The 21,405-nt window shown below is 39.8% G+C and overlaps 1 protein-coding gene across 1 annotated transcript in view; it reads left to right on the top strand.

Moving 5' to 3' along the window:
* PRLHR (prolactin releasing hormone receptor) overlaps positions 1–7,567 on the top strand; it is a 34,480-nt gene extending 26,913 nt beyond the window's left edge. The window contains exons 2-3 of the mRNA XM_085319045.1: positions 6,163–6,253; positions 6,409–7,567. Coding sequence (XP_085175171.1) covers positions 6,534–7,565 — 1,032 coding nt within the window. The 5' untranslated portion in view covers positions 6,163–6,253; positions 6,409–6,533 and the 3' untranslated portion in view covers positions 7,566–7,567. The remainder of the gene's footprint in view (positions 1–6,162; positions 6,254–6,408) is intronic.
* The last annotated feature ends 13,838 nt before the right edge of the window (positions 7,568–21,405 follow it).

Here is a 21,405-nt window from a genome sequence, read left to right as displayed (position 1 = left end):
GTGCTGTGCGGTGTGGGTCAGTGGGGTGCTGCTCGGTGCAGTGCTGTACAGTGCAGCGGGGTACTGTGCGTTGTGGGGCAGTGGGGTGCTGTTCAGTGCAGTGCTGTACAGTGCAGCGGGGTGCTGTGCGGTGTGGGTCAGTGGGGTGCTGTGCGGTGTGGGGCGGTGCGGGGCGGCGCTGTCCGTGGTGCTGAAGGCGCGGCGCCCGGCTCGGCGGCGGTCCTGGGCTCCGGGCTTCCCCCGCCGGCTGGGCGTGCGGGTCCCGAGGAAGGCGCCCGGCCAGCATCTCTCCGCAGCCGGGCAGAGCCCGGAGGGAGGTACACTTTTCAGTCCCTCAGGTGATGCTGGCCTACACGGAGCGCTGCTTGCCTGGAGGGTTTTCGGACGCCAGCAGCAGAGGAGGGGAGACGAACTCTATTTCTCTGTGGCGCTGTAAAAGATGAGCCAAGAAGTGTCACTGATGAGGCAGTATTTCACCCTGCTGCTGCAAAGGCTCAGCTTTTCCTGGCAACTCTTTTCTCTGTCAGGGCTGAACAGCATATGTGCCCCTAGGGGTGTGTGCGATGCTGACTCCTGACTGTTTACATCTGCACGAACACTTCCAATGCTGAGTTTCTCCAGTACTCAGAATTCAATCTGCAGGTGTTTCTGGGAACTATTCCCACAGTCTGTTCTAGCTTGGGGCATGTATTGTTATTGCAATCTACATCCCTCCAGGGCTCATGAGCACAGGAGAACTGTCAGATTTTCTGGGGGTGTAGGAATTTTTGGATCTGATTTTTCTCCATATGGTTTCAGTATAATCCTTCCTTGTAAGGGAGACCTTTCAGCTTTAAGATCAAAGATGTTCACATGCCTTTTCCCAGATTAGCCCTAACTTAGTCATAAATAAAATATAAACACACTTTTCCATAACACATCAGCACTATTGCCTCAGATAATAGTTACAAATGAAGGAAAAGAAATAGTCTAGATCTGATATTTCTCAAAGTTTTGCCCCACTTCCCCCCACATACATTTTGCCCCACCCAGACTGTTTTTTCAACCTTGTCTTTCTCCCTACTTTGTAAATCAGCTCCTCTGAGCAGGTACCAAGAACAGCAACTGTGAAAGGTCATCTGGCAAACATTCAGGCTCTGCTCATTTGATCTGAACAGAAACTAATTGCAAATCTTCCCATCAGAAGATCTACTTACACCTTTCTCAGTGGTACCCATGTGTGCAGAGGTGTGCAAATATAAAATTTTTAATGATATCTTTTGAATATTATCAATGAGAATATTGCTGAAAAGGAAAATAGTGGTGTTACTTTCAAGTAGAAGAGCATGAAGTCCAAAGTCTAAAACTGTATCTGTGTAAGGTGGAAGGGTACATCCTGAGGTCCAAGCATGATGTAAGTAATCATACATCACACACATGATAAATGGATCAAACTTTTGCTTAAAAGGAGGTGTTTTATCCTCCATACTGCATTGATTGCTCCAAAAATCAGCAGTCCAGAGCAATTCAGTTTGTTGCCCTCCTGCTTAGAAGTGTYCTACTTTCCATCTTAAGTTTTCCCATGGTGAGTTTGTGCTTTCATTAGTATTGTCCCTTAGCTTAAATACCTCTTTACCCACCCTGGAGTTTGCTGTCCTCCCCTACAGTGTAATTCAGCTCTGGTAAATAGAAACTCAAAGCAGGAAAAATTTCCAGAGATTTAACTTTGTCCTTACAGTAAAAAACTAGTGGCAAATTCAGCCTTAGATCAATCTCAGACAAAGTTTTCAGTCACAGTCAAAACTGTATGTTTTTTTCCTTGCACTTTCAAATGCACTGCCTGTTCCATTATACAGACATGCAACAGAGTTCACTTCATCCTAAGCCATAGAGAAAAGTCTTATTATCTGCTGACCTTTGTTCTATATTTTTTGACAAGTCTTTACTCTGTAATGCTATTGAACTTCTTCTCCTCTTCCCCTCTGCCTGGGGTTATCCAAGTTTTTCTGTGTAATAGTGCAGTCATCCTCCATATTGTCTCTGTTTCCAAACAGTGGTGCTAGCAAACTCAATTGGTCTAGTCCTGCTTTTTGTGCATAGTAAAAAATGAGAAGAGCTACCAGGACTGGTTAATCCCAAGCAGGATTTTTGAAGAGCATGAATGGTTACTTCCTTCTGGCCCAATTCCTTCATACTGTATGTTTCTTTCWTTGCCTACCTTACAGTTCTTAGGACAGTTCTAATTTATTCCTGCATAACTAACAGTTTGTCAAATGCTGCTACATCATATGTGTTACTGAGGCCCAAACTGACAGAGCTACTACATTTCCTAGGTCTTGAAAATTAGTTTAATAATACAAAAACATGGAAGGCTAGTTTGACAAAAGTTTCTTTTGATAAATGAAGTTGTGCTGTAGTCTCTCTCCTCTCTCTCTCTGTCTCTCCCTCTCCTCCTCCTCTCCCTTTTCCTTGAATCCAGTCTTAAGCCTTCTGTAATATGCAATCAGACTAAAGGACCTGCATTTCCCTTCACCTTTCTCTTCTCTCTCCTATTCTTAATGACAGATGTTCCATTTGTTTTTCTCCAATCACAGGGTTGTATTTTCATGCCATAAAGATAGGAGAAGCCTTTACTTCTCACCCAGCAGTTTCATCTGCAGTTCTTTCAGAACTCCGCAATAGGGATTAGCTGGCTGCTGACAATTTAAGTTTTTCCACTTCTACACTTGGCTTTTGCCTTGATCTGGTAATTGTGATCCAATGCCTTCATTCCCCCTTGCTTTTTCCTCCATTCTTACACATTCATCTTTATTTTAGTGCAAGACTTTTGCCATCTAAGAACAGGCTTGCTTTGCTCAGCAGACTAAGAATTGTTAGTTGTCTAGTGAAGAGTAGAACCCTTTTTCTTTAGGTAACATGCAACTTCAGGCACATTTCACATTTTGACTTAAATTCAAAGCTCTTCATTCAAGTTGTTGAGTTCTTTGGCTGAATACAAAACCTTCTAAGAATTATTCTGTGATCCAAAACCATTATCTTTTATAGGAAAAGATATACATCAACTGAACAAGAACATAGAAAACTAACACCTGAAACTTCAAAACTTTGATAAGAGGAGAAACATTTTGAAGTCTGTAAAGCCTAAGCAGTAGAAGAAAAGGTTCACTAACTTAAGAAGTACTGTTGAACTTTGCAAGAATAGCCRCTGGGATCCAGTCTGCTTCGTGGATCGTGCTGTTTAAGTTAAGAACTACAGGCATGATCAGACATACATGTAAAAAACAGTACTAGTGTTTTAAGTAGTTTACCACTTTCTGAAAGTCACAAAACAGCTAACTGAATATTTCCACTTCAAGAGTACAAAGCTGGACAGGTTAGCCTAAGTGACCATGAAAGCTCAGCTGTGAAATGTCACTGTGACATGTTGGTCCACATATAGGTATCACATTTTCCTTTGATTTAAGGAAGACCTGGGTTTCACATTAGCCACCAATCAGCATTCCTGTGCATGACATCCTTATATACTTGGAATGTCAAAACAATTCTATTAYGACAGTAATGCAGTTTTTGTGACCTTTTCTTAATGAGAAAATGCTGTGTGTGAAATAGACGTATACTTGGTCCCTGAAAGACTTTTTCGTCTAATCTAGGAAATTCTAGGCAAGACTAATATTTGCAATTTTAAAAGGAGAAAAGAGGATTTCTTTGGAGTAAAATGCTGAAATACCTCTTTCTGTTCAATACCTCAGTAAATATTATCTTTCCAGGTCTTGGCTCTAGAACAGAGCTGAGCTGAAAAAACTTTCTGCCTGAAGCCAAAACAAACAGAACTAACAGAAACTAACAGAACAAGGATGGGAGCCTTTAAACAGAAGAGTACCAGTTATTGGTTTCAGAGGTGAAGAAGGCACATTTAGAGATAAGAGAAAATGCAGAAAAGATTGTGTGGTCCAGCTTGAAATGAAAGAACCTCTAAGGTTACTGTGGGTTCTGTGATCCGAGCATTAAGGTGACCTTAAAGGCTACTTAGATGATATTTTGTTTATTTTTTATTCTCAGGCAACAAAGTATAAAACTTTTCCTCATAAAATTACACCGAGTTTTATTCTGCTGCTATTGGGAAAGAAATAGAGAAAAATCACTGTGTTAAAAATGTGATTTTCAGTTATTAGGTGTGCACTGATACTACTGTGAGGCTTCTTTCTTAGAATAAGTGATAAAATTCCAGTAGGATGTAGGCAATATGAAGGCCATTTTAAAATGTTCTCAGTTCATTTTGTTATGCCTTTTGGCTCATGCTCGTTTCCAAATCCAAATCCTACTAAAATCAGTCGAGAAATCCTTCAGTAGGATTTAGACCAGAGCTTAGTTTTCTCCCAGACTAAGTGAAACAATTGTTTTTATGAGTGTTAGGAAATAATTATGCAGAACGCTGCTTATGACCAAAAAGTGTGAGCACATTGGGAGGTGAAAAGAGTAGGAATCCCCTGTTCTATCATCTCTGTACAACCCCTGTTTTATCATATCTGTACAACGTCCAGCCTTAGATCCCTCTAATATTCTAGGTTTGGGTATGTAGAGGTAAATAGGTACTATTCTCTCCCACACTCCATTTGGTTCAGATAGGTAAGGCTGGACACTGAAGTGGGATATAAGATCCCATTTTTCATATGGGATATGGGATATTACATCCAAGAACTGAGGGATGGTACTTTTGAGCACTGCAGATACATGCTCGCTCTTCCCTCAGGTTGGAACTACAGCCACACTCCAGTCTATACTATAGTCCTAACTATAAACGTATGGCACAGAGTCAGCACTGATTAGGTTTGAAATATGCATGCATCATGTATGGTTGTGGGAGAATGGCACAGGTCTGAACAAGGGCTCCACAAGATTAGCCTCTGCTTTCAGATTAGTGAAAGGATTATGAACTGTCTGAAATCTACTTAAATCTTTGGTTTGTGTCAGTCACTCTTGCCACCAAGGCAAAAGAAGGAAGTGGGTCTCTCTGCTGCCTCATAGAAAATAATGAGTTAATATTTCTTTGGAGTAGTCTGGGAGATTAGGACATAAATGGTCCATTGAAGTGGCTAAATCCCCTGTGTGCCTTGAGAAAAAGACCAATCTTCTCTGCCCTGAAGGAGTTATAAGTTGTTAGGCTGCTGCTGGTGGTGGTAGTGGTGGATCTTTAAAGTGATCTTAGCTGCTATAAATGGATGCAGTAGAATTGGACTGATTTTTCATGAGCAAAAGTCTTGGTTCCAGAAGTGGTTGAAATGAAGGTTAAGGGAGAGTTAGGGCAATACTTAAGAGCTTGAGGGTGAAGCTTTCTTCACTAGGTACTCACTAAGCATCTATCCTGATCCCTTTACACTGCTTTACAGAATGGATAGTGTTTGTTATGTGATATATAAAATGTTACTGACTACAAACCTACCGTAGGAATGAAGAAACACCCCAAATACTTACAGCTGTAGCATTAGAAATAGTTTGCTGTAGTTTACTGCAGATGAACTCTTACAGCTAAGCTATTTGGGTGCTTGTCTTTGTTTTCTGATACTTAAATTATTATATGTTTTTATAGTTAAAGGCATATAAATCCCACTGAAAAGACTGGTAGCAAGTGAGCAAACATTGTACTACCATTAGAAAATAAATTTAAGTAAAAGCTTCTTTTTGCTATGTGCTCAATGTGTATTTCTAACCATAAAAATTCACCGGATAAGTAGCTGAGTCCCTCTAGTGGCATAAACATTTATTTTGCTTCAACATTTTATTAAAATTCTATTTGATAGTCACAATATAACTGCAAATTCAGTTAGCCTTTTCACACACTGAAAAGGACTGTGGTAAAGTAAATCTTGGATTAGATACAGTGCAGGGTCACGTTAATGAACATAATTTAATTTGTAGTGGAGTGGGGCAATTACAGATGCACTGCAAGGAGAAGGTAATTCTTGAAAGGATATTTGAGAACTAATTGCTTTCAGTAAGAAATACGCAAAGAGCAACGTAATACCCAGGACAACCAATAGGGATAAAAGCTTATACACAAAGCTGTCATGACCTAGTAGCAAAGACTGTAAAAACACTGATCTCCACTTAGCTTGTAAATGTGCATCAGCCTCTCTCTCACTCATACATTCTCTCTGTCTTCCTCTCTCTCCCACATACACACAGAGGCTCCTGGATTTGCAGAAGACAGACATCCAGGGCACTTCTTGTCATCCAAAGGAAAAAATCATATGTGATTAAAGAACCACAGCAGTAAGTAAGTACTCACTGCATTAAATGTTTATTAAATGGCATGCTGTCAAAGCCTAGATTTAACAGTAAATACAAAAGGAGTTGGTTAGATTTGATTTTTCTTAGGAATTGCTGAAAGCTGCCTCTYGAGGATTACAACTTCACCTTTTGCTTTTACAGATGCTTCTTTATTATCCATGTGGACATCCAGTAATCCATTCGTTACCCACAGTGATCGAGTGCAAGAATAGTGCAGTGATAGCTACTATACTCAGCTGAGGACAGACTACAAAAGGAGGGAAACGATGAATTCGGACAATTTAACCTCCCAAAGCTTCTTCTCTGCTATTCATAGCAATGCTAGCAATTTATTCTCAGGGCTGCAGTTTGTTCAGTCCTTCAAACCACTCATCATCCCCTGCTACTCCCTGGTGGTTTTTATTGGCATCATTGGGAATTATCTTCTCATCTATGTTATCTGCAAGACAAAAAAAATGCACAATGTCACCAACTTTCTGGTAGGCAATTTGGCTTTCTCAGACATGCTCATGTGTGCAACCTGTGTACCTCTTACCCTTGCGTATGCCTTTGAGCCCAGAGGATGGGTGTATGGGCGTTTCATGTGTTACTTTGTTTTCCTGATGCAACCTGTCACTGTATTCGTCTCTGTCTTTACCCTGACTGTCATAGCTGTGGATCGGTATTATGCCATGGTGTACCCTTTTCGAAGAAGGCTCACAATCCCTGTTTGTGCTTATATCCTTGCTGTTATTTGGCTGTTGAGTTGTACCTTGGCTGCTCCTGCCTTGGTCCACACTTACCATGCAGAATTCCCAGAACTGGACTTCTCCATCTGCGAGGAGTTTTGGTTCCACATGAAACGAGATCACTTAGCTTATGCCTACAGCACTCTCATTATCACATATGTACTGCCTTTGGCTGTCATCTCTCTGTCATACCTGAGAATCTCAGTCAAGCTGAAAAACCGAGTGGTCCCGGGCAACATCACACAAGGCCAAGCTGAGTGGGACCGAGCAAGGAGGAGAAAGACTTTTCGTTTGCTAGTCTTAGTGGTGGCAGCTTTTGGAGTCTGTTGGCTGCCTCTGCATATCTTCAACATGATAAAGGACATAGATATCAGCCTGATTGACAAGCAATACTTCAACTTCATTCAGCTGCTATGTCACTGGTTTGCAATGATGTCTGCTTGTACAAATGCCTTCCTATATGCCTGGCTCCATGACAGCTTCAGAGGGGAGCTGAAGAAAATGTTTGCCTGGAAAAAGAAGAAAATCAGACCCACTACAAACTGCATTATTGCCAGTGTAATGCTATGAACATGAGAACTAGTGGGAGTGTGCTTCCTTCATGTGATAACACTGTAAGTCATTTCCACATTTARTAATGATCAGGGCTTGTTCCAGACATCTGTTCTCAGGTTTCAGGCATATCAAATAGAGTCCTGTGCATAGCTTCCCCAGCAGCTCCACCCCTACTGGGGAAGAAATGGCAGAAGTCATGTCCCAGAAATGTGTTTGTCTCTTTGACAAAAGTTAGAGGCCAAGGAGATCTTAGGACAATAAGATCCCCTTACATATGCTACAGGGATCCTTTCCATCTGTTTTGGATGTTGCTGGCAGCATAGACACGGGGACAGGGAGGAGCAAGGATGAATGTAACACCTAGATGCCTCATTGAGAAAAATGTTTTCAATTGGTTAGAAATGAAATCTCTGCATCGACCCAGAGTCCAGTCCTTACGACAAGATCCAAGATAGAGGACTAAAAGTGTTCCAGTGGCCCTCTTCTATTAGGACTATGCTGTAAAAATAGCCTAAGGCTCTCTTAAATGCACTTCCTGCTTTGGCAGGAGCTGCTTGAAGCTTGGTCCTGCTAGCTGAACTGTACTAGCAGAAATAACAGTGTGCTGAGGTCTCAATTTCTGATGACATGAATGTCATGCAGGGCAATGGCGTCAGGTCGGTCGCAGTCCCTCCATGCACCTCTCTACAAGATAACCTGCATGGTTGCCAGGGATCGTGAAAGGATGGGCCATGGTGGAGGGTGCTGTGCCCACAGTGTATGGTCTCCTTTCTCATAACCATTTTCTCCTTGCACTGGCCGAGTGGTTAGAACAGTAGCATTTGCAGCAGTGCTGCTCATTTGCCCTCTGTGGCCAGCAGTGTCAGGCAGGAATATTTACTTAATACTTGAAGAGCCCTGCATTGTCATGTGATCCCAAACCTGCTGTGTCTCACAACCCTGCGACATAGCGTGTAGCAGAACGAGCTGCGATGTTGGGAGAGAGGAGATAAAGCTAGAGTGAAGTTATTTATGTGAAGTGTAATTGTGAGGCAGAGTGATTGACTGCCTGTTTATAAACTCACCTGGTGGATTTGCGGATGCTGCCGGCAAGGAAGCACAGACAGGAAACAGTGTGTTTCCTGTCATCCAAAAAGGGGAACATCAAGACATACCATCATTTTACAGATGGCCATTAACATTAAATCTTGTTCTTGTCACTGTCTCGTGTAAATCCAATTTGCTGGCTCCACTGCAAGGCGGCTGTGTTCCGAGCCGGTGGAGAGGAGTTTGTGTAGCCTTAGTGTCAAGGTACTTTCTGCTCTTTCCTCAAGTAACCGATTTTCATGTGTGGCAACGCATCCCTCAGTTTTGATCTCCAAGAACGTCTAGAAATTTTGTTACTGTTCAGCCTCCTGGAGTACTTCTGGATGTGTCTGTTCAGAGACAGCAGGTGGAAGGGGCTGTTGACGTCAACCCGTGTACGAGTGTTGTGTGACCAGTGTGTGACCAGTAAAGAAATGCCTGTCCAAAAGAAGGGAGTGGCAAGTGCTCTCTTTTGTAGGAGTCTGTTGGGAAGAAACAATTTCTTTGGACATTCACCTTTCAATATTGAGGTTATTGAGGAGTTAAAAGTTATAATCAACATAATGGTTTCTAGTTTCTTCCTCCTTCTGKCTGAGCTGAAAATATATGAGATAGTAGACCAGCGTAAGTGAAAAAGCTCTGAAAATAGACATTTTTTTCTGAAGAGGTTTCTTGTAGTCGGCTCATTCAGAATCTTTAATGACCTGAAGAACTATTAGATATTAAACCGAGATTAGCCAGAGAAGCAGCACAGCTGAGGGGCAGACTCAGCCTTGATCTGCAACAGCAGCTATCCTACTGTATACATGTACATGTACATGTACACATGTACATGTATACATGTACTGTATACATGTACATGTACACGTACACATGTACATGTACACGTAGGAAAGAAAAGAAGGAAGAAAGAAATTGAAGTTACTTTACTTTGTAAATCTACTACTGTGGAACGATGAATGTTATTTTGCTCATCAATATTCAGTAAGCTGATCTGGCTAAAAAAATAGCCATATGCGTATGCACACACTGGGTAAAGCATTGTGAAAACACTTGAAATCCTTTTCCACAAATTTACTCAGAATTTCAAGCTGTAATTTCTGTTGCTTGTAATGAGAAACTGAATATTAGAAGCTGATTATAGAGACACTGAATTAAGAAAGCCCTTTTAAAGTTGATATTACTTACCTTCTCACTTATTTCAGTTTAAATACTTTGATGACTTATTAAAAGATGTTTTGTTTTTGTTAAATTTTAGGAACTCTAACATTTGTTTTTTCACCCACTTAGGAAAGGGTCTTTTATAAAAAAACACTGAAAAACGTAGGAGCCAAAATATGGGGCTGAAAACCAGGGTTGAAGTTCTGAGGCAACTGTTCAACCAACCTACCTCTCAGCAATGGCATTTGTGGGAAGTGCATGCTTCTGTGGAGGAACTGAGATGAAAATAATCCAAATGCCGTGTACAAGAGTTATTCATGAGCTACCTATTACCATTTGATAATTAAATTTTTGTGTCGCTACATATGAAGTATTTCAAAACACAAACAAAAACCTTCAGCATTCAGCTTTGGAATATTTTTCCTTTAATTAATGGATGTTTTAAATTGTATACTGCTAATGTGCATAACTTAAAGAGGTCTGCCATATACTGTGTCTACTGCCTTAGAATGTTTCAAATTAATTTTTAATATTACTGACTTTGTTAATATTAAAATATTATCATTGTGAATCATTTTTCCATTAAAACATAAATTTATATCTGTTCTATGAAATAATGTTTATTTGTAAAAGATTTTTATACCACTCATCCCACAGCTGTCAGTCACACCAAATTCTAGATGGTTTTGATAGTGTATCCTCTCAGAAATTGCCAAAGACTTGGGATGGATGAAACATAAGCCCTCAGCACTCAAACTAAGTTATAGCCACATCACCAGGAAAGGACAAGGAAGTTTTTGAAGAGCAATGCTTTGCTGTAATTAGCAAGGGATGATCTTTTTTATTATTATTATTGAATCCACCAAAGAAAGCATTGTTTTAAACCCTTTTCACCTTGAAAGGTAGCATGCAGTGTCTAATAACATTATCATATTTTCATAGTTCATAAAGTTGTTCCTTTATTGCTAAATGAAGAGATGATATGTTTTCCCATGAAACAGTTTAAAATGGCATTAACCACCTGTAAACACTGGTGATTAGAGATGAGACAAGAATATGAAAGACAGAGGTCAAACCTCAAGTGGGGATTGAAAGACCCTCCACATCCTAAGGCCATTGAATTACTGAACACAGATGCTTATCGAAAAGTTGTCTTTCAGTGGCTCACCAAGAAGAGGACTTATCTTCTCCTCTCATATATTTTAAGGTAAGGTGTCTGAATTTTAGGCTATTAATTGTCATTTGGAGACATTTCTCTGCAGCCCAGTTTGAGGCACTCAATCCCAGAAATGCAGGGTTTAAATTATACTTTTACTTCATAGCCTCAGTGATAGCTGTCAGCTAGTTTAAGTGAGAGACCAACTTATTTTGCAAGCTGGAATGCCCACTTTTTTGCATCCTCTTCTCCAGCGCATTGTACAGATAGCCTGCCTGGGATGCTGCGATACTCCAACATATTTACTCATATAGTCTTATGAGGTTAAAATTCTTGGAAAGCAGAGCTGGGCTAAACCCACAAATAAGATTTAAACTTAAGTAGTAAAGTAAATTGCAGCCCTAGGTTAAATGCCTTTTCTGTACTTGCAAAATTTGTAATGTGGTAAAAACCCACTTAAATAAACAGATCAACATAGAAAATAAGTTTTAAATTTGTTTTAATTCCTAATTTAATTTCTTTTTAGAGGCATAGAAGATATTTTAATGTTTACCTACCACTGACCATACATGCAAGTATATATGCAAGTTAAATATTTGGTGACTTTCTAGATCATTATGGAATTGCTGAGTGAKCAGAGAGGCAAAGATTTTAAGAGAAGGTTAAATGCACAAGATTTTTAGTGCGAAAGTGGATTAGCTGGACCAGCTGAATCTGCAAAATCATGTTCAACAAACAGCCTCATTTACTTTGCTAGCTGGGAATACAGATGATTAAGAGAACACTTTTACTTCCAGTTCTAACCTGAGGTGTTTCAAAACAGAGAGAGAAAGTAGGTTGGGGGAAAGGTGAACTGGGACAAGAATAGTCTTAAAATTCATAACAGTAGAGAACAGAGATTAGCTGGAGAGTGGCAGTACAGTTTTCTAGATCTGAAGCTATTCACATACAAAGAGTGAGAATGGAGCACATGGATAAGTGTGATCTAGATCTATATTAAGCATTGCAATTTACCTATTTAAAAATATATAAATCCCCACAGATTACCCCAAAATATAAGTATTTGAAAATGGATCTACAGCTTGATTTCACCTCATATTGCATAAAACCTAAGCTCTTCAACAGAAGGACTTGTGAGCATACACTGTTGTGTGTGTGTTGTTTCTTCTCAGGTGGAGCTGAGAGACTTAGCTGAGCCTCTATGCTTTTCAACTGTAGGTAGTAGTCCCAAAATGAGATTGGCAGCATCCATCACAAGTTTTTAATTTAACATTCAGAGTATAACCAGAGGATAGGAAACAGCAGCAAGTCATGTAAGTAGAAACTCTTGCTAATGCCATATTTACAGCGACTAAACATTTACAAAACCAAAAGATATGACAGAGATCTTTTGCAAGCTTAAAGTAGTCTGTTTAATCTTTGAATATCTGGAGGTGTTTCCTGTAAAACTACAATTCTTGTGACCTGGAATTTTTGTCTTCTGCATTTGGTCTCTGCAACCCTGGAGCACCAAAGTTTCCAGAGAGAGCAAAGTTCTTTTGGAAAATGTTCTATCTTTGCAAGTGAGGTACTGCAAAGAGGAAGGCATTACTTGCAACAAAGTATGTTAGTGTCTGGCTATGCGAAAGTATGCCAATTTCTTTTATTAATGGAGCAGAATCCAACAGATACCTATTATCCACTGACTCTCAACCCTATATGTATACTTCCCAGTAAGTACTAATTAGTTGTTTGAGAATCCACCAGAGAATAACAGTTTTATTCTGTTCAGAACAAGCAGCTATGTGAGATAAGCTGTCATGAAAAACTACATTGTATTTGAAAAGCAGAGAAGGCTAGTAGAAAACAGAGAAGCCTAATAGGAAACTGTAGCTTCTCTACAATTCAGAGCACATAAGCACTGTGGTATGGCAGGTTTTGAACATCTTTTTTTCTTTTTTCTTTTTTTTTTTTTCCGTCTGAAAGAAGAAAAAGTTTTTTTTTCTGAACAAATCATCTGAGCAGAAGAAGAACAAATACAAGTTATGTCTCAATGATTACACAAAGCACCACTTAAGCCTTACTCTGTTGCTGTCAGCAGTAGTCTTGATGCCAGAGAAGGAGTTTTACAAGCAGTCCCTGCTATTCACTTCTCCTGCTCTGTGCTAGTAGAAGGGAAATACAACACAAAACAACTGAGCTTCCACTCTACTGATTTCCTGTTCTAAAACTGATCTCCTACAGAAGCCTTCAGGATAAAGCAACACAGGATTCCCCTGCACACAGATTGTTCAGGTTCCAATACATGGAAGAGTTCCTCTTGACAGCAGCACAGTAGTATGTATAATTGTCATCCWAACCCAAAGCTGAATCCAAACCCCTAATTCTTAAGAAGGTAGTTTATCCCGTTCAAGCTCTTTGCAAGAAACTAGCATCAGCTTATTTTTAATTTGTCCGTATTCAGCATTTCATTTTTAACAAAATAGCTAGATTCTTTATTCACTGAAGTATCTTCATAAATCATTCTTCCTTTCTCTGGAACCAGTTAGTCTGTTGTTTTCCTCATTAATTCTTTCTAAATGAGGAATATGATCTGTTTCTCCCTGCTCATCAAATCATACACCTTCTTTCTTTAGGGAGAACTCACACTCTTGTAGAGCATGGTGCCCTTCTCCCCCAACATCACACAAACCTCAGGCAACTGCTCCAGCCTGATAAGCAGAGCCTTAAGTAAAGCGCAGAGACTCTGCCTCCCTCTTGCCCTCTTAAAATGCTGGCAATATTGCTAGAGGCTGGGTTGGATTGGGCTGTTTTATAGGTAGTTTACTAAATAACAAGTTTTACATTATTGCATTATTTGTAGATACTGTAGCATGAAGTCAGATAGAATCCACATGCTCAAGAGGAGGATTAGAACAGCAATCTGATACTAATGGAGAAGGCTACTAAAAAAAAAAAAAAAAAAAAAAAAAGCCTTTTCTGATCTCTTTAAGAATATTGGACAGAATAACGAATGAAAATTTATCAAAAAAAAGGTAGAGGGGCATGAAGTAATTGATGTTGCACTTAATCTTAGATCTTCTAGTTCTATTGAAATAGTGAATTCTATCCCTAAGTTATTATATCTTTTTCTAGAAACTTAAATCTTCTAGCTAGAATTGCTGTCTCTTTTTACAGGAGATACTAATTGCTGATCTTCCAGGTGCCTGCTGGTCTTGGGCTGGCTGGAGGAAGGGAGGAGGATCAATTAGTACAAAACCAGACTCATTCCTATCTGAAACTGGCTTTTGCTCTAGGATTTGTGTTTGCTATTAGTAAGAGCTTGGTTTAATGGCAGAGCTCTGTTTCTTGTGCTTCCTTTTCATTCAGTACAGCAAGTATCAGAATAATGACCTGGTGGTGATGAGCAATGGTAGGACAGAGTTGCCATCAGAAMAGAGCCAGAGACTACTGGGCTCTATTCACCTACAGTCTATGTTCTGCTACACTGTGAAACATTTGAAGATCATCCGTGTAGAGTTTCTATGCACTACATGCAGTAAGGAGGCTTTGGCATATATCCTTCTCTGTACAGCTATTCTCCCCATTTTTCAGGGAACTGCATATCTAGCTGACTCAGTTATACATCAAGTATCATGTTTTGCTAGCTACTCAAGCCCGTTGGCCTAACCTAGCAGCATTCTCAGCTCCTCAGCTGTTATCTTTTTGCACAAGAACTGTGTGAGTTACTTCACCTACTTTCATTTCCAGCCAGCTAGACTTGAGCCTCCATTGTTGGAAACGAGACTTACCCTATGGAGGCCTTTCACGACCATATGTGCTCTCTCTCCTCCCAGCAACAGCACACAGCTGACACTAGGTGAAACTAGTTATGCCAGAAGTGGTAGGCTAGCACCAACTGCCAGAGCAGTTGGGGATTGTAGGTTTCTGGCCATTCAAGGTCTTTTAACATGGCACTAGAGAAGATCTCTAAGAAGAGAGAAAAGTGACAAGTGTCAGTCAGGGCTGCTGCGAAAAGGAGTGTACACAGTCACAGGGTTTATACATGTAGYGAACACAAGACCTGTTGCTTATAAAGGTCAAAATATGGGTTGCTGCAGGCTTGGGAGAAGAGCTGTGGTGGAAGTGTTACTTCTGTTGGTGATGCAGTTAAAGGGACCTTTTCAGCTACCTGATTGCTAATATATAGCAGTTCCTGAAGACTGGAACATGCCTAAAAATATTCAAGAGCTCATAGTATTTAGCTTTATAGAGTAACCAGATCTACCTCCCTTTTCCTGCAGGATGGATACTGTTTTCATATTTGGTCTTTCAGTTTAGCAGACGGAGCTAGGGCAAGTGGCTGGTAATTGCCTGTAGATATATCCATACTTGCAAGACAGAAGATGTCTTCAGCAGGGAGGGTTGTTAGCTATTCTAATAATTTCCTAGTAGCAGCTGTGGATTCTTTATCACTGGTAATTTTCAAACTGAAGATACATATCTACCTAAATTAGATACTCTTTTTCAGATGAGAATAGACATGGAGATTTTGTGGTTTGTCTTACATCAGAGGCTAGACTAAAGCCCTCAATTGTTGTGATGGTCTCTTCTGACCCCACTGAATCCATATTTTGGGGATTTTTTGAATAAATCATTTCATATTTTCTTGCTAGAACATGAGTTCATGAGAACATCAAAGTATGACAGAAGATTCAGAATAGGGGAAAGCAAATACTAAAAAATGGGAAAGATTGGCTAGTGAAGGTTGTCTCGTAAGCTATGGTAGAAAGTTTCAATTTCTTACGCCTATGCTGAAGAGTTTACAAAAGTGTAAAATCAATTGATATTGCATTAACTTCATGTGAAGCTCAGAGGGAAGGTTCAGTAGTTGGCCAGATGTAGGAAAAGGGTTTTTTGTATGTATCAGACCTTTTAATCACAGGTAGTCACTTAGCAATTTCAGCTTTTGGGAAATGAATTAGTATCGTTAGAGGAGATAAGTTCTTCCTGTATTGCAGTCCCTTCTAGCAAGGTTTGTTCTCATAGAACAATTTTGCTTAATTGCTCTGTAAAAGTACATGATGTTATAAAATGGATCAGTGTACACTGACTCAAATGCGTGTTTGAGTACTATGCTGAACGAATATCACTCATAAGCCTATAGCATTGGTTTACTTTCTGTTCATAATTTCCTACAACCTTGAATCCCAGAGTTTCTGTGTGTTTTCCATGTCCTATTTGTACAGTTATTCACTCCTGCAAATGAACATCCTTCTACTTGGCCCTACCACACTTCATCCAGGTTTTTTCATTTAATTTCTCCAAATTGTCTAGTTCATTTGAGTTTTCTAGTCGTATCCTTTATATGCTTGCACCTCTTCCCAGCTTAGTGTTGTCTAGTGTTATGCTACTTTAATAGTAAAACTCTCTATTGCACCCTCCAGGGCATTAATAAAAGTATTTTGAATAGAGCTAGCTCCATGACAGTTGGCTAGGGAGCCCATTACTTACATTCTTTTTTTTTCACCATGAACCACTGATAACAGGTTTAGTTCAGTTGGTTAGAATGTGGTGCTGCTAATGCCAAGGGTTGTGGGTTCAACCCCCATACGGAGCTATGCTGAGGGTTAGACCAGATGATCTCCAGAGATCCCTTCTAACCTTATGATTCTATGATAACAGATACATTTTGCTTAGCTGAGAAYGTTTATTCAACCAGTGTGGTCTGTGCCATATCAGAGTTTCATTTATTTAGAATATGTTTCTTAATGAGAGGGTTAGTAGAGAAGGTATTAAAGTCCATTCTGCAATTCTTAGATGACATTTATTGCTTTGTCTCCACCTAGACCTGCGACACATTCGTATAAAGAAATCAGTTTCTCTGACAGGATTTGCAGTTGACAAATCCATTTTGACTCTTACTTATTTCCCTGTTTTTTTTTTTTTTTTTTTTCATGTGCTCACAAAGATTTTACTCATTCTAGGGTTTTTCTGATATGTGAAGGCAAGCTGATTGATAAACAAATCCCTGATTAGTCTTTTTCTCTTATTCTTAGAAACAGAATACATTTGCCCTTTTGCAGTCTTCTGGTTCTTATTTACTCTTGATGACTTCTCAGATAACTACAGATAGTTCTGACTTCTGCCATTTTCTTCAGTTTCCTTGGATAAAATACATCACACTCAGGCAGTGTGAAAACATCTAAGTTCTATAAATATGCTGATGTCTCCTGTATTTCTGTGAATATATTCTACACTGTTGCTGGTACTATTTGCATTAACCTTTGCTTGCACTTGATCTTTTCTCTAACAAATGCAAAATAAGACACTGAACCTTTGGCTGCCTTGACATTTTCTGCTGATGACTTCCCTTTTTCATTTACTACTGGATCAATACTTTACTAAGCCTCTCTCTCTCTCTCTATTAATATATATTTAGAATTGTTTCTTGYTACTCTTGATATTTCTTGTTAATTCCTATTCTTTGCCTTTTTTATTTTTTCTCTGCAAACTTATAATAATCTTTGATACTTGTCTCAGTATCTGATCTAGTCTCTATTTTCTGTAGGCTTCTTTTCTGTATTTAAGTTGAATGAAAAGCTTGTGACTTTTCTCACACTTCTAAACCTTCTTCCACATCTCTGGTTGACTCATCAAATTGTTCTTTTAATCCTGCTGAGAAGGTGTTAACATCACTTGCTCCACAAAAAGAGATTAAGCCTGATTCAAAGTTCTGCTCTCTTACCCCCTATTCACTTGCCAATTAAGTCTTTTACTTTCTTACTGCATCTTTCATAAAAAGCTTAAAAAGCAAAAACATTTCAATCAGATATTTAGAAATTTTTCGCAATAATTATTCCTTTTTTTCTTTCTGTTAGAGGGAATTTTTAGAATGAAACCTCYATTTGATGAACACTGTAGAGAAAAGGAACAATAACAACAAAAATCCTTCAAAAATATGAAATAAGGATGAGTTTTATTGTTTCTTTTTTTGCATGGTCTGATCCTGCCTTCTATAGTAGAAAATATGACAAACACAAGAGGAGTTAAGAAAAAACAGCCCGGATAGTTGCATTTCTGTCTCTGGTTCTGGCTTTTACTTATCACCTTGATGTGCGAGAAATACTAGCACAGTGTGTGGTTTGATCAGTCACCCCATGATCTGGCAAATATATACAAACACCAGCTGTCTAAAGTGCTGCATGTAGTTGCCTTTCTGGCCTTAGTCTCACAGCAGTGTTGTGAAAGAAGCTGTCCTGATGAAATCAGGTTCTTCTAAAAGAGAAGGTGAAAAGAAAGAAATAGGATGTAGCAATGGAAGACACAGGGGGAAAGAGGAAGAAATTCCATTCCTCGTTTGCTACTCATGCTCAAGATGCCACGAGAGGACAGAGTTTCTTTGACCTTGGCTGCCAAGTAGTGAGGTGATAGGTATGAGGCTCTACCCATCATACACCTTCCCCAACTCTCTTAGTTGAGGGCACTGAAGTGGGGCACTTCGAAGTGTGTTGCCCCAGTTAGACAGCACATTCCATCTTTTTTCTTCAGATTACATTTAACCCATCAACTTCACTCCTATTTCTTTATCTCATTCATAGTTTACTGCCGTATGGGTTTAAAGTACTTCCTCCCATTTCCCTGAGAAATACCGGCAAACCTTCCTGTGGGCCTAGTTCAGCCTTTCTTTCCCTTTGTTTTGTGTCTTAAATTCCCCACTGCCTGTATTTGTGATTGGATCCAAATCACCCACACCTCTTTTAACCCTTAGCCTTCTCCTGGGGCAGACCTATGGCTCTTCTAGTTGCAGCAAGGCTTTAGGTCCCTTGCTAGAAGGCTGTCCATCCTGGGAGCCCTCATGGTGCAGGTCTCCTGTGGGTCAGAATACTCACTGACCTCAAGAAGCTTGGAGAGCCCTGGGATGTCTGGGGAATTGAGTTATGTTTAATTTTAGAAAAGAAATGTGGTATAAAGTTCTTCTGGATTTTTCCCTTTGCAGCTAGGTTTTACAAAGCTTGCTTTGCCTTCTGATTCCAAACAAATCCCTTTCACACATACAGAGAAAGGAAAGTACAGAAGCTGCACAGCCTGACCAGCCCTGAGCCAAACATGGGCCACTCCTGGGTCAGTGGTGGGGCAGCCCGGACAGGTCTGTGAGGAGGAAGCGCAGACTTCCACGTTGACATTAATACAGCATGGCAGTAAATGGTTCCTAGAGAGATAATTTACTTTTTCAAGCAAGACACTGTTATATTTTTCTTTCTCTAGATCCCAAAATACAAAACAGATGAATGAGCAATGCGTCAGTTCCATTTTAAGAGATTATAAGCAGATGCAGGCAGGTCCTTCCACATGCAGCAGCTTGCATGTCTGTAGTATTACTCATGATAACATAGTTTAAATTAATATTAAAATGACTGATCAAAAAGTCTTCATTCCCTCTGGCAAATTTTTATGGGTTTGCTCAAGAATAAGGGCTATGAAAAGGTGGGGCAAAGGCTCATTAACAAGTATGGACTTAAAAATGTAACGCTGCTCCAATTTTGAGATGTTTGCTTGTAGTGAAGATCCTTTACGTTTTCAGGTAGKTGAACTGGGCCTTATATTCAAATATTTGAGCTTAGTAATTATATCACTAAGCTCACTTGAAATCCAGTATTTTGCAGTAACACTTTGGAGCTTTTCTCCTAGTTCTAAAATGACCTAGTGGGTTTATTAATCATAGTACCTTTTTGCAGTTCGGGTATCATAGATAGAAGATATCTCTGAAAACACCAAAACTACAGTTGTCTCCTATCCTGCCATGTAAAACATACCTTGCTTCTGTCACTGAGGTGGCCAAACGGCACCTTGCCGTCTTGCAGACAGGCACACAGCGTTTGTCAAGCAATGGGTGCTCCTCCACTGCCACCTTCTGGTCAGGCCTAGTGGGCCTTCATGTAAACTCAATTACTGAGTCAGTTTAGCCTGATACTAGCAAGGTGGTAATGAAAGGATTAAAGGAACCTCAAAATCTAATAAAACAGAAGACTCAACTATGCTTTAATTTCTGCCAGCAATAAATACACCTTAATATCTCCTGCTGTCCAGATCTCAAAGTGTAATTGTCAATTTTGTATACAAAACCTGACCTTTTTTTCCCCCATAATAAAGGTTAGCCATTTTAGCATTTTACTTTTAGTCATTTTAGAAAATACTTGCAGGGAGGGAAAAGTGCATAGAGATATGGTGGTTTTAGCACTCTGAGGCTTTAGTCAAAAGCTAATTTTGAGATAGACACCCTGCCCTAATTATGGAAAACGTATTTTTAGTTACACAGAGCTCATGTCTGTCTGAGTTGTTATAGTCAAACTTACAAACGATGATGCTGATTTGAAATTGAAAGGAAGGCTTAAATCCATCAGCAACTGCCTTTGTTTAATGTCTAAGTAGATTAGGGCATGTTACACTGATACAAATGAGTTGGGATGCTCTTCAGAAAACTGTTGCCTACTTTGCAGTCTGCAGTCTGAGTGGGGCAGTGGACAGCAGGATATGTACAGCTATCTAGATGGACATCTGCTGGTTAGGGCAGGACATGCTCTGACCTTTAGAAACTGTTGATATTCACCCGTCTCTAGAGTATTCTTTGTTTATTACATGGCAAAGGGATTGTTTGCAGTTTTCCATTTTCCTGGTGGTCCATACAGCAAGACCTTCTGCACATGGAAGAGTCACTTCACAGCAATAATGCAACCAAATGTCCATAGCTTCAGAGTTTGTCATCAGTAACAACAGTCAATTCATTAAATGCCTGAAATACTTAGACATTTGTTGTGATGACAGAATGATTCAGTCAAAGAGAGTAATAGCATGCTTGACATGCCCGAAAATGCTAATCTGATCACAAAATAGACAGTTTCCCTATGTGTTCATATGCATCAACTGACTTTGCCAAAAGCAAAACCTGTACACGTGGTTAGATATATATCTAACCAGCTTATGGCTTTAGACCTGCCTTGGGGCCTGTCAGCACAGAGAGAGGGCTTCCGAGCAGAAATGTTTTGCTCTAATATTTCAAACTCATCCCTGTAGTAACTCTGAAATCAGTAGGACTATTTTTGGACCATAGTTAGACTGCTTCTAGTCAGCATCCCCCAAGGTTGTAATTCTTGTTCATTCCCCCTCATCTTTAGTGTCATTTGAAACTATGAGATGGGCCCACAACCTTGGTGTGCCTCATGAGAGCAGCCCTTGTATCTGCTACATTAGAGCAAAACAAAGAGAGGGAGCTTCGTCTCAGGTACACAACTGTACTATGCCACTAGCTTTCAAGATCGCAGAGTAGGTCCTGGCAATTGTATTTGCTAGTCTAGATGAAGTTCTTGCCATTTTGATTGTTTAAACAGGCAAGAAAACAGGTCGAATCTTTGCTCTTGGGTGCTGGCAAGCCAGATGCTTTCAAGTTAGTGTTTCTGTTTTGGTGAGTTTCCTAAACAGTCAAGGACATACATAACAGCATCTTGGCAAGAACTT

This window comes from Rhea americana, unplaced genomic scaffold (genome assembly GCF_003343005.1).
Source record: "Rhea americana isolate MKP2758 unplaced genomic scaffold, rheAme1 scaffold_57, whole genome shotgun sequence".
NCBI classification, from domain to species: Eukaryota; Metazoa; Chordata; class Aves; order Rheiformes; family Rheidae; genus Rhea; species Rhea americana.
Note: the sequence above shows the minus strand (reverse complement) of the source record. Positions and strands in the feature narration are given on the sequence as shown.